Genomic DNA, 14,164 nt, shown 5'->3' with positions numbered 1-14,164 from the left:
CTGCCTCTGCTGGACCCAGGTGCACCTGGAAATACCAAGCCACACACCTAGGCTGGCTTTTACCTACACTGGACCTGGGGGAAGGTCTAGAAAAGGTCAAGGTTCCCTGTGTCCCGCCTCTAGCAGCCTCTCTCTGCTGGCTACTTGTTGGGCACGGCTACTGAAAAAACCTCTGGCAGAGTCTAGAGCAGGGGTAGTCAACCTTTTTATACCCACCGCCCACTTTTGTATCTCTGTTAGTAGTAACATTTTCTAACCGCCCACCGGTTCCACAGTAATGGTGATTTATAAAGTAGGGAAGTAACCCTACTTTATAAAATTTATAAAGCAGAGTTATAGCAAGTTAAAGCATATAATAATAATTACTTACCAAGTACTTTATGTCAGATTTTCGCTATGTTTTGTAGAATAAATATTTATAAAACAACATACTATAGTTAAATCTATATTTTTATTTATACTTTGGTTGCTCCGCTACCGCCCACCATTAAAGCTGGAACACCCACTAGTGGGCGGTAGGGACCAGGTTGACTACCACTGGTCTAGAGCCTGGGGCAATTCAGGATTAGGAAGGTTAGTGGGTGTGGCTTGCCCCTTGGCCCCAGGTGTCAGTCTGTCCAGACTTTCTTCACAGACCTCAGTAGGGTGTGGACCCAGGAGTCCAGTGTGTTTGGCCTCTGAAACCTAGAGATGTGGTCTGTCCATTCTCCAGACAGTTTCTGCTGAGTCTCCCCTGAGACAGAATACCAGTCATAGACTCAGGAGCGTGTGTGGGAAAGCTCCGGCCTCAACACCAGAAAACTGAGTCACTGATGCAGCCCCTGCTTCTTGGCTTCTCAGAAAGGCCCACTGTACATGGGTGGGGCAGGAGGGATTCTTGAGGGCAGGCAGTTGCTTTCTCTCAGGTTGATGCAGCTCAGAAGTGACTGCTCCACCCAAGATAGATGGCAACTGTGGTACCGGAAAACGACTCAGCACAGGAGCTCTTGGGGCCGTCCCCACAGTGTCCTTGGGCCACCGACTTTACTCTCTCCTCTGCAACTCTAATCCTCTCAGCCCTCCCCCACCAGAGCCCTAGGTAAGTGGCTATGAACAAGATTTTTGGCACTAGACCTTTAAGATGGAGCCTGCGTCTCCGAGAGTTCCCGGTCTCTTTTTTACAGACAGAAAGCTTGGCTCTTTTCCCCTCCAAATTGTGTGCAGGTACTTCCTCTAGCTCTGGGGCTCTAGGCTGGGGTGTCCTGCCTGGGGCTGAGGACCCACGCCTCTCAGGGTGACCCTCCCCTCTAGCTCTGGGGCTCTAGGCTGGGGTGTCCTGCCTGGGGCTGAGGACCCACGCCTCTCAGGGTGACCCTCCCCTCTAGCTCTGGGGCTCTAGGCTGGGGTGTCCTGCCTGGGGCTGAGGACCCACGCCTCTCAGGGTGACCCTCCCCACTGCGAGAGTCCATCCGAACCCTCCACCGCTCATTCCTGGGAGCGAAGCAGCCCTTTCCGAGTCTCTGCTCTGCCTACCTACCCATCCTGATGTGGCTTCTTCTGTGATTCTTGGCTATAGACTCCTCTTCATTTAGTCCAAAGTTGATTTTTCAAGATGATGGTTCTTAAATTAAATTATAATCAAATTTGGTCATGGGAGGTGGTAGTTGGAAGGTCCACCTACTCTGTTGCCATCTTGGAATCTCCCTAAAGCTCTTTACTTACTATTTCAAAGGAAATTTTCTTCTGGATTTTAAATTAACAATATGATTGATTAACTTTATAAAATGCTGTTCATGAAAATTTGTTGTAAGAGTTCTAGAGTATTCTTACCAATTAAATAAAATACATAAAAATTACAATGCCTTCACTTACATTCTATTATTGAAAATATTTTAGAACATTAGTATAAACAGAAAGTAAGAACCCACTGTTTAATATTGTGATAGGCTACATGAACAATAGTGCACATTTTTATTTTTGACTCTTCATGTTACTGAATAATGACTGTACAGAAAACTCAGGAATAATATATCAGAAATAGCTTTATACTCCCATTTAAATAAAATTCTATTTACTTATTTCAAAAATGATTTAAAACAGCTCACAATGACAGTAGTTATGATCTGGTAATATATGGTATTCTAGGAGAGTAATAAAACCAGATAGATCAATTTCACTGAAACTTTGAATTACTTGAAAATTTTTGCTAACCTAGATAACTCATAAAGTTATAAACAAGAAAAATATAATGGCATTTCAATTATGACTATATCCGGTGATACCAAGGCTTAGTCAATTTTTTTGTCATTAACCCTAGGACCTTAAAATATATTATGTAATATTATGTGTTTGCATGATAGTGACATTTTTTATATGTGAGTATAATTCTAGAGGCTAATTTTATTCCATTCTTCTCTGCAAGATTTAGATAATACTGTCTTCAAAGAAAATATCAAGTCCATTTTTCAATAAAAGGAAAACTTAACAAACTTGAGAATTTAAAGTTATTTTAGACTTTTCTGTCTCACCATTCCCTTAACTTTCAATAAACAAGGAGTCTGTGAATCACTATATAGTTTCCAGAAATGATCAAACTCATTATAATTCTATTAAGTAACAAAAGTGCTCACTCACATACTCTAATACTATGTCTTCCAACTCCTAATCATGCCAATGTAGTTATCATCCACTATTATTGTTCTTGATAAGCATAAATTTCTATAGGTAGCATACCTATAATTATACCTTAAAGATATTACTAGTTATAAAAAACTTAGACAAATTAAAAATAAGTAATACACTACATTAACTTTCATTCAACACTGATAAAGATATGAATTTAATAACTTCCTAATTTCTTCTTAGAGCTCAGACTCAAAAGCCAATAGCTGTTTAACACTACTAAAAAGTGTTAAAAACTACAGTATATTAAAAATATTAAAAACTACAGTATTTGGCTCTAGCCAGTTGGCTCAGAGGTAGAGTGTCGACCAGGATGTGAGAGACCTGGGTTCAATTCCTGGTCAGGGCACATGGAAGAGGTGACCATTTGTTTCTCTCTCCTCTTCTCTCTCTCTCTTCTCTTCCTGTAGCCATGGCTCAATTGATTCAAGCTCATCGGCCCTGGGTGCTGAGGATGGCTCCGTGAAGCCTCTGCCTCAGGCACTAAAGATAGCTCAGTTGTGAGCATGGCCCCAGGTGGGCAGAGCATTGGCCCCAGACAGGGATTGCTGGGTAGATCCCAGAGTGCATATGGGAGTCTGTTTCTATATCTTCCTACTCTCACTATAAAGCAAACAACAACAAAAAAAACCTAGGCCCTGGTTGGTTGGCTCAGTGGTAGAGCATCAGCCTGGTGTGTGGAAGTCTAGGATTCAATTCCCAGCCAGGGCACACAAGAGAAGCGCCCATCTGCTTCACTACCCTTACCCTTCTCCTTTCTCTCTCTCTCTCTCTCTTCCCCTCCCACAGCCAAGGCTCCCTTGGAGCAAAGTTGGCCCAGGTGCTGAAGATGGCTCCATGGCCTCCACCTCAGGCACTAGAATGGTTCTTGTTGCAGTGGAGCAATGGCCCAGATGGGCAGAGCATCGCCCCCTGGTGGATATGCCGGGTGGATCCCGGTTGGGCACATGAGGGAGTCTGTCTGTCTGCCACCCCCTGCTTCTCACTTTAGGAAAACAAAAAACAAAACAAAACAAAAAACCCCTAAAATATTCCATATCTTTTCTTTTGAAATAATATGCTAAATGATAATAAAGTTATAAACATGATCTAAATATAACCCTAGATTTGGATGTAACAATTAAATTTATGGATATTGACAGTAACATCTCATGTCAATTGATTTTAAAGCTCCCTAGTACTTCTACTAAAATTATTTTAAAATGCATGTAAAGAGACCTCGGAGTTCCCTTGTTATTTTATGATTATGTTCTTTGAATGGTAAATTTCCTTATCTTAAACTCATTGATAGTTTTAGGGAAATATCATAGCATTTTTCATTATATGTACAATCAAACCATGAGTTAGTTAATTTGTTTAACTTAAAAAATTTGTAGTAATTAATGTATGTATTGAAATAAACCATGTTACTTCCAAGTATGTCACATTTAAAAGAGGCAATTCAGAGAAATCTTCCAAATATAGCAATCAACATCATGATTCTCTGAGACACTTAAAATGTTGACTGACAGCCATGAGGTAAAACCTCTTCGTGAATCAGTTTTTAGGTTTGTTTCCAGACTTATCTTAATATATATATATATATATATATATATATATATATATATATATCATGTCACATTGATTTCCCTGATGAACTTCACAGATTAAAATCTGTTGTCATGAAAGTATTTTTATATATAATAATAATGATAAGGTAAAAATAATAAAACATTTTGTTTTCACTATGACTATCATTATAACCTCATGTGAAAATTTACTGACCTACCACTGGTTTGATTTAATAAATGAGCAAAATTGCAAGAGCAAAATGATTTTTTTTTTCTTACCAAAGAACATTTTGTGGAGCTTTTTGTGCTTTACTTTTTTAAAAATGATACAGGGGTCATAAGAATGAATGTAGGCTCTGTAATAAAACAGGGTTTTAGAAACTAAAATAAAAAATACAGAAGTTCAGATAAAAACATTTTATGGTAACACCTTTTTCCTGAAGTCATCAATTATAGCAAGGTATAATAGTATTTAATCATATTCACCTGTCTCTATCTGGAGAATAATGGTCATCCATGACACGATGTCTATCCATTCGGCTAATTGTATTATAATGGCCAGTAGTAGAGCGTGTTCCTCGAGGTCCCTGTTCCATATTCCGACTGGAATAGCAAGATCATTAAATATTTTAATACCATAATCATATATTATACTAACAAATGAGGTTTATTAATAAAGATAGTAGAAAAAGACACAAATTATTATAGTGTCAACTCTAAGATTTTTGTTTTGTTTTAACTAATTGTACCTCTGGTTAATATATAATATAAATATCCACTGGAGGCTGACAGTGAAGTTAGGCATTTAGTTCTAGAACAAAGATATGATATAAAATTAAGATAATATCAATGGAGAGGGAGATAAGGACTATCAAAACTATTAATATATGACTCTCAGATATCTAGTAGTGATACTCACCAATACTGAAATACAGCCGGAGGAACGGATTTGTGTGGAAAAAATGAGTTCTGCATGTTGCTTATACGCAACATACTGTTAGATCCTATTTTAGGGATAATGACTATTTGTTTTTTAAAATCTAAGCTGAAGTCTTTACAACTGCTCAATGATGATTTTTTAAGATACTAGTCCTAGCCTGGATTGTCTACTTCTTTTTCATGATAGAATAAACATTTAATATAAGCTTCTAATCTTGCTATTCTATTGATAGGTCTACTACATTTAAGAAATTACTTTTCAGAAAACTCAGTAATTTTAGTCCTGTCGACAAGCTTAGTTAAGTCAACATATTCATTTTTTTAAGAAATCTTTTTTGTTGTTATATTTATTTACTGATTTTAATGAGAGGCAGAAAGAGAGAGAGAGAGAGACTGGAACAGTGATCTGTTTCTGTATGTGCCCTGACTGGAGATCAAACTGGCAACCTCTGTGTTTTAAGACAATGCTCTAACCAACTGAGGTATCCGGCCAGGGCTATACATTTTAAACTATGTTTATAAATTAAATAAATTATGTTTTGTTTTTAATTTCTTCAATATCTAAATTAAGTAAATACTTTTTAGGTGTTTAATATCCCTATAAATTAAATAAGTTAAATTAAAAAATATAATACATCTCAAGTTCTCTTAGATGGTCCAATACTATGCATAAAATTAAGATTACAAGTAAAAATTCCAAGACCAAAATGAACTCAATTATTCATTTATAATAGGCATTATAAGGTTATCATTCTAAGAGTTCAAATTTCTTAAACTTTACAGATATATACATTGTGAATTATACACATATTTCTTATTAGCAAACATATTCTTTCCATGGCTCTTACTCCATTAGGCCTTTTTGTACTTAACTGGATTGATCGGTTTTCCACTGGGCATAAGACCTGGAGCTACAGATTTAAAAGGCCTTTCTCTCACTGCCTGTGCATTCCTTTTCATTCTCTGTATGATTGTTCCTAATTTTAAATCTCCATCATATGTTTATTTTTTCCTATTTCTTAAATTATTAGTACCTCTATTATTGTAAGTATAATTAGTTGGTTATCACTAAATGTGTTCAATATTGATGAGTGATTTGACTCTAGATCCTGTTTATCATTTTCAGCTCTTATAATAAAATAATAAATAGGACATCCAAAGTTATAAAGTAGCCTATGTTGTATATTACTCTCATTGTGTAGGTTATCCAATAGTATCTTTGTTCTTCTTAAAATAACCTTTTCCACAGGAATTTATTACTTTTAGAGGTTATTAATGGTATTTTATGATAAATAGGCTTGTCATACCATCATACAGATAAAATGTGTGTGCTATCTTACCTTTGTGGAGGAGGGACACTGGGTGACCATGATCTAGTCCTTCCTATAACATCTACTCGGTGAGGAGACCCTGATGGCGAGCAGTGGTTTGATGACATCACTTGTTCTGGCACTGATAATGTTGAGCTTTGAAGGTCTCGTCCATTGTGTCGATAATCTAAAGGTAGAAAGATTAAGATCACAGTTATCAACATGCTAAGTCCTTTTTTGTATTCTGTACTTTATTGAAATACATAAAATGTTGGTGAAGCTCAAAGGCCTTGAATATATTAAAGGCATAGCATAATACTAAAACATAATACTTTGTAAATACTTTAAAATAGAAAGACAAATAATCAAATAATTACATAACTACTATGTCCAAGGCACTGTGCTTGGCAGAGTAAAACTTTTATATATAATTATCTTCAATAAAAAATTCAGGTTTATTCTAAAAACATTTTCATCTCTTCAATGATCTAAGAGAGGTTCAAATAGTTCTCAAAAACTATATATATTTAAAATTAGTTCCTAAAGGTCTATAGTTATTTTTCTTTAAGAAAAAAATGGTATAAGCACTCTGATAAAATCTGAGGTACCTACAGACACTGTTTTTCTTATAATACTTGATAAGGCTGAGATAAATAGAAGCCAGAGAATAGATATATGACAAACTGGAGAAGGAAAATAGCCAAGGATTTGACACACTTAGACAAAGTGTTTTAGAAGTGATTGTGCTCCAACGAGTTCTACAAAACAATTGATATTTGACAGATGGGGAGAAAGTAGAAGGAATTCTAAGTTGGTAGAGAAACAGTAGTTCAATGTGGAGAAGCAGTGGGGGAATTAAGCAGTAAAGCTAAGTTTGACCCAAGATGCATAAATCTAAAATGTCATGAAGTTTGTATTGGAAAGAACCTGAAAATTTATGAGCAGAAAGTGATTGGATCACCACCACCATTATCTTCATCATGCCCATCCTATCTGCCCATACTATTAACTGAGCCTCTACTATGTGCTAGAAACACTGCCAGGCATTTTACAAAGTGTTCTGCTTCAGCACTTGGTCCAGAAATAAACTCAGAAAAGGTATTGGTTTGCATGTGATTTTCCCCAACCTGTTAATGTTTTGCAGTATTATTTTAGGTTCTCTAGAAACAGAGCAAAAGGTTTAGAGTCAGGCACATGTGAAGGACACTCTCAGGAGAAAGGAATTAGAAGAGCAGAAGTGGGCAAGAGAAGAAACTAAGCAAAACTGTGGTCTAAGCCTGATCCCACTGGAGGTTCTGGAACATGAACTGCATCAGTTCTCCAACTCTCAGGCAAAGTCCTCGACTTCTGTACTCCTACCTACACAATGACTGGCTGATGACTGTCGGTGGGAGTGGGCCTCCTGTGTGATGAGATTTTTGTCTAAGGCCAACTCTCTGCCAAAGAGGGCAGCTGTGAGTTGTTAGCAAATAACATGCGCAGTAGCTGGGGATCAATAAACTAGCTGAGGTAGAGGATTATGGGTGGGACAACAACAATGCCCACTACAACTACCAAATAATAGAAGCTGAAGGCAAATTACACTGACAGCTGGATGCAGCAAGCCAGAGAAATACAGAAACATATAAAATGCTCATTCATCCCATGCTCTCCCTATTGGCTCATTTTGGTCACAGACACTGTCATTTTACCCCATGGGTTCTTACTGGTGTTTCTGAATATTTGCCTTGACACCATAACTTTGCAGATGTATCTTCCTTTCCATCTAGATATATTCCTTTCATACAGACAGATTCATTTTATTTTGAAGTCCTATGTTTAATATTTTATTACTTAAAACTTAATCTGAGGCCCTGGCCGGTTGGCTCAGTGGTAGAGTGTCGGCCTGGAGTGCAGAAGTCCCGGGTTCGATTCCCGGCCAGGGCACACAGGAGAGGCGCCCATTTGCTTCTCCACCCCTCCCCTTCTCCTTCCTCTCTGTCTCTTTCTTCCCCTCCCGCAGCCGAGCTCCATTGGAGCAAAGATGGCCCGGGCGCTGGGGATGGCTCCTTGGCCTCTGCCCCAGGCACTAGAGTAGCTCTGGTCGTAACAGAGCGACGCCCGGGAGGGGCAGAGCATCGCCCCCTGGTGGGCAGAGCGTCGCCCCCTGGTGGGCGTGCCGGGTGGATCTCGGTCAGGCACATGCAGGAGTCTGTCTTACTGTCTCTCCCCATTTCCAGCTTCAGAAAAATTAAAAAAAAAAAAAAATTAAAAAAACAAACAAAACAAAACAAACTTAATCTGAATTTTTAATTGTAGTTGTATTTTTATTTTTAGTTTTCTGATTGCAAAGCTATATGATTGCTGATGGCCTTATCTAAACTTTGTTCCCAAGACACTCTATTATTTTGAGTCCATGATTTTGTAGAACAAAAGGTCCCCCTCCATCCAGGATTACATACACAATGTAATAGGAACAACTCTGAAACAAGGTATTATCCCATTTTTCATTAGGAGAAATTGAAATTTATAGTAAAAAAAATTTACCTTAAGTATTAAGTACTAAGGCTGTGGTATAAACAAGGCCCGACTCTAATGCTCTCACTACATTTTTATTATTCATGATCTAAGTTATAATTTAGGAAGATAAAACTGACAGCAGTATACAATCTAAGGTTGAACTAAAGGTTAGAGAGATTGCAGCAAGATTAATTGCTCTAATAGAACTTAGAACAGCATTGTCCAACAGAACTCTGAAATGACGGAAATGTTCTCTGCTAGCATTGTCTAATATGATAGCCACTAGACACACATGACTACTGGACACCTGAAATCTGACTAGTGATAAAGAACAGAATTTTTAATGTACTTAATTTAAATAAATTTAAATTTAAATAGCCATCTATAGTTAGTGGCACAATTTTCAAATATGACAATTAGTAATGGAAACAAAATACACAGAAAGAGTCAATATATTCATTGATTCAACAAATATTTATGAATATATGTACAAAACAAACATTATTCTGTGAGTTACAGTGAGCAAAACAAACAAAAAGGATTGTCCTTATGGAGCTTAAATTCTAGTTGAAGAATGATAAAGACAATTAAAAACTCAATAAATATGATATAATATTTTTCAAGATTGGGTGCTATGACAAAAATAGAAGAGAGAAAAGGAAGATAAAAAATTCCAGAGATTCCAAAATAGCTACAGAGTAGGTGGAAGCTACACTCACCTGTTTCTGGTGCCAAACCAAATACACAGCTAAATTCTAGAGCAATCAACCTGGATAATCAACTGAAAGATAGCTGAACTGAAATATTATAACGAAGTATTTAAATAACAAGCCACACGGGGACTGGTAAGAAGGGCAGAAACACACAGAAAGGGATGGTCCCCACACCCAAGGTGTTGGCTAGAAGCCAGAGGTATATCTCCACTGTAAAACTCCCTTCCTACAGGAGCGTGGGGTCTGAACCCCATACAGGGATCCCCATCCCAAAGCAAAAGACACAGGAAGAAGAGCTCACATAACATCTGGTGGTGAAAATCAGTGGGGATTCATGACACCTGGGAGAGAAGGGAATCAGCTAGAGACCCAGATGCTGCATTCCCAGTGTTGAGCACTCCTTTTGTTACAGCAACAGCCTGGGGAGTGCACTCCCTGGTCCTCCAGCTCCTGGCAACACCACTCTGCTCTGCTCAGGTCCTGCAGAGGGGCCTGTTGGAGCCATCCAGCAATGACCTTTGGGGTGCTCTTTCTCTAGAGAAGCTCGTGGCAGAGACTCCGACAGTGACTGAATTCGATCGCACAGTCAGCTCTTCCCCACCCCTGCCACCTGTTGAACCACTTGGCCCCCGCCCTGCTGAGTTTATCATGCAAGGAGATCTGAATGCTAAGCAGAGCTGGGACTTTCAGGGTGTGTCTCCTGGGGAAACTTCTATCTGGGAATCAGATAAGTGGGTGCTGGGTTAGTGTGGCTACATCGTGGTATGGGAACACTCATCTCCCCTGTGAGCTCAGCCTGAACTATCTGGGAAGAGGAACAAGTGCCCTCCTCTTTTCAACAGGTTTGCCAGCACCACTGCCAGTGGGAAGCTCTTTTAGCTCTTTTATCTTTCCCTGAACCCCAGTGACTCTGCCCTTCCAAGCTTTCTCTTGCAGAAGCAACGGCAAGCTGCACCCAATCTGAACCTGTGGTGTGCGCCACCTGGGGAGTTAGAGTGGAAGAAACTAGCAGAGACTGAGAGGATTTATTCTGGAGTAGGGGCCACCTTCCCTCATTGAGTACATGACTGCATGGTCCCCTAGTTGGGGACGCCCTAGTCCTGTCCTCTGGGTCCCAGTCACCTTGCCCTACTGAGTGGAGCTTGCTTGTGATCTGTGGCAGGGTCTGTGGGTCACAGCCAGTTTGGAAACACTCTATAGTCTTTCTTCAGATGACTCTGGAAGAAGACCAGGCAACCTCAGGGAGAGATGGAGTAACTGAGAGATGGAAGCAATTCTCCGGAAGACTTGGACCTTTTACTGATCTGCACCCAGCTATAACCTGGAGGAAGCCAACCCTGGTACGCAGATTGGCCCCTCCCATGCACACTAAAGCCAAGTAGACACAGCCACAAACTGACTAGTATGGTAGCTCCAGAAAAGTAGCCCAAGGGCAATCATAAATAACATCTGACATCAACCTGTACCCGAACCACACCCAACTGGATCCAGAACGAACACAACCAGTGGTGGGCTTCAGACCACACTAGAACTTGACCCAACTAGCCACAGAAGCAGCATACCTAAAGGGGGATTTCAGCAGATACTAAACCCTGCTGGGAATAATTCCACCTCAGGAGCAGCACCTGCATAGCAACTCATAGATGGTGACTTAGTTTTACCCTTAGTTAGCCAGCCTGAAGGGTTAACTCCATCCACAAAAAGGTAAACAGCATTCACGACTCAACTATGACAGGAGGGTACACATAAACCACAAAAAACATTCCTGGAGCATGAAGTTCATGTGATCTGGAAGATTGTACCACTGAACCCAACAAGAAACCTACATCAGCCTGACCTGCGGTGGCGCAGTGGGTAAAAGCATCGACCTGGAACACTGAGGTCACCAGTTTGAAACCCCGGGCTTTTTTGGTCAAGGCACATATGGGAGTTTATGCTTTCTGCTCCTCCCTCCCTTCTCTCTCTGTCTCCTTTCTCTAAAATGAATAAATAAAATCTAAAAAAAAGAAAAAAAAAGAAATCTACATCATAAAGCTATCATAACAAGTTTGGGAGTCATAACAGATCTGTATAATACACAGAGACAAAATAAGGAGACAAAGAAATGTCAGAAATGAAAAAACATCAGAAATCCAAGGAAAAAGAATAAAATGAAATGAAAGCAACCAAAATACCAGATACAGAATTTAAAACAATGATTATAAGAATGCTCAAGGACCTTAGGGGAAGAATGGATCATCTCAGTGAGAGCTTAAACAAAGAGATAGTAAGCATTAAAAATGATATAGAAATCATAAGAAAAAACAGTTAAAAATGAAGAATAGACTAGAAGAAATCAACAACAGGCAAGATGAAGGAAAGGATCAAATCAGTGATTTAGAGGACAAGATAATAGTAAGCGCCCAAGCAGAGCATCAAAAAGAAAAAAGAATTCAAAAAAATAAGGAAAGTCTAAGGGACCTCTGGGACTACATCAAGCATAACAACATCTGCATTATAGGGATACCAGAAGGAGAAAAAAGTGAGTAAGGGATAGAAAACATGAATGAACAAGTAATAGCTGAAAATTTCCCTAACCTGGTGAATGGAAAAGTCGCACAAGTTCAGGAAGAACAGAGAATCCCAATCAAGAAGAACCCAAAAAGGCCCACACCAAGACACATCATGATTACAAGAATATATAACCCTGTAAACACATGCACCCACCAATAGGAGCACCTAAATATCTATATATAAAGAAAAATCGTGGTGGGCAGTAAGGGAGAAATTGATGGCAATGCAGTCATAGTACAGGATCTTAACACCACACTGACAAAAATGGATAGATCTTCCATACAAAAAATTAACAAGGCAACAGCAAGTTTAAATGACACACAGAATTGCATGGATTTAATTCATATTCACATAACATTTCATACTGAAGCAGCAGAATATACATTTTCCCCAAGTGCACATGGAACATTCTTAAAGATGGAGCACATCTTAGGACACAAAATAAGTCTTAATAAATTAAAGAAGATGAAAATCATATTCAGCATCTTCTATTACTACAACAGTTTAAAATTAGAAATCAATAACTGAAAAACATACAAACATATGGAGGAAAATAACATGATATAAAACAATAAGTGGGTAGATTAACAATAAGATCAAGGAAGATATCAAAAGTTACCTGGAAACAAATGAAAATTAACACACAACCAACTTAAATCTATGAGATATAATGAAATCAATACTGAGAGGGAAGTTCATAGTATTAAAAGCTAACCTCAAGAAACAAGGAAAATAAACCCCTCTAACCCTACACCTAAAAGAACTAGAAATAGAACAACAAACAAAGCCTAGAGTAAGTAGAAAGAAAGATATAATAAAGATTAGAGGAGAAATAAATGACATAGAATCTGAAAAACTAATACAAAAAAATCAAATAAGAAAGAGCTGATTCTTTGAAAAGATAAACAAGACTGATGAACCTCTAACCAGACTCATCAAGAAAAGAGGAGAGTAAGTCCAAATAAATAAAATCATAAATGAAAGAGGAGAAGTAACAACCAATATCACAGACATACAAAAGACTGTAAGGAACTATTATGAATAACTATATGCAAACAAATTGGACAACCTGGGCAAAATGGATAAATTCCTAGAACTATACAATCTTCTAAAATTGAATCAGGAAGAATCAGAAAACCTGAGTAGACCAATTACAACTAAGAAAATCAAAGCAGTAATAAAAAAATTAAAAATAAATTTAAAAAAAGCCTCCCACAAACATTCAAAGAACTAACACCCTTCTCAAAATATTCAAAAAAATTCAAGAGGAGAGAAGACTTCCAATCTCTTTTTATGAGGCCAGCATTATCCTAATTCCAAAACCAGATAAAGGCATTACAAAGTGAGACTACCTTAACATAATAAAGGCCACTGATGTCAAAACCATAGTCAACATCATACTCAATAGGCAAACATAAAAAGTATTTTCCTTAAAATCAGGAACAAAACAGAGATGTCCACTTTTACTACTTTTATTCAACATAGTTCTGAAAGTCCTATCAGACAAGAAGAAATCAAAGACATCCAAATTGTCAGAAAGGAAGTAAAACTATCATTATTTACAGATGATGTGATATTGTATATAGAACACCCTAACACTCCATTAAAAAACTACTAGATTTAATAATATATTTGGCAAAGTAGCAAGATATACAATTAATACTTAGAAATTAGTGGCATTTTTAAAATTTTTTGGTATTTTTCTGAAGCTAGAAACGGGGAGTGACAGACAGACTCCTGCATGTGCCCGACTGGGATCCACCTGGCATGCCCACCAGGGGGCGACGTTCTGCCCACCAGGGGGCGATGCTCTGCCCCTCCAGGGCGTCACTCTGTTGCGACCAGAGCCACTCTAGCGCCTGGGGTAGAGGCCAAGGAGCCATCCCCAGCGCCTGGGCCATCTTTGCTCCAATGGAGCCTCGGCTGCGGGAGGGGAAGA

General features: G+C 38.5%; 1 protein-coding gene across 49 annotated transcripts in view; it reads right to left on the bottom strand.

Annotated features, from left to right (window-relative positions):
- The window catches only part of RIMS2 (regulating synaptic membrane exocytosis 2), a 644,704-nt gene that overhangs the window by 241,244 nt on the left and 389,296 nt on the right, over positions 1-14,164 (bottom strand). For all 49 annotated transcript variants that reach the window (XM_066379295.1, XM_066379287.1, XM_066379300.1 and 46 more), the window contains 2 exons: positions 6,491-6,647; positions 4,698-4,814 (listed from right to left, as the gene is read on the bottom strand). In XM_066379295.1, coding sequence (XP_066235392.1) covers positions 4,698-4,814; positions 6,491-6,647 — 274 coding nt within the window. The remainder of the gene's footprint in view (positions 1-4,697; positions 4,815-6,490; positions 6,648-14,164) is intronic.

The sequence above is a fragment of the Saccopteryx leptura genome, chromosome 3 (assembly GCF_036850995.1).
Source record: "Saccopteryx leptura isolate mSacLep1 chromosome 3, mSacLep1_pri_phased_curated, whole genome shotgun sequence".
NCBI classification, from domain to species: domain Eukaryota; kingdom Metazoa; phylum Chordata; class Mammalia; order Chiroptera; family Emballonuridae; genus Saccopteryx; species Saccopteryx leptura.
Note: the sequence above shows the minus strand (reverse complement) of the source record. Positions and strands in the feature narration are given on the sequence as shown.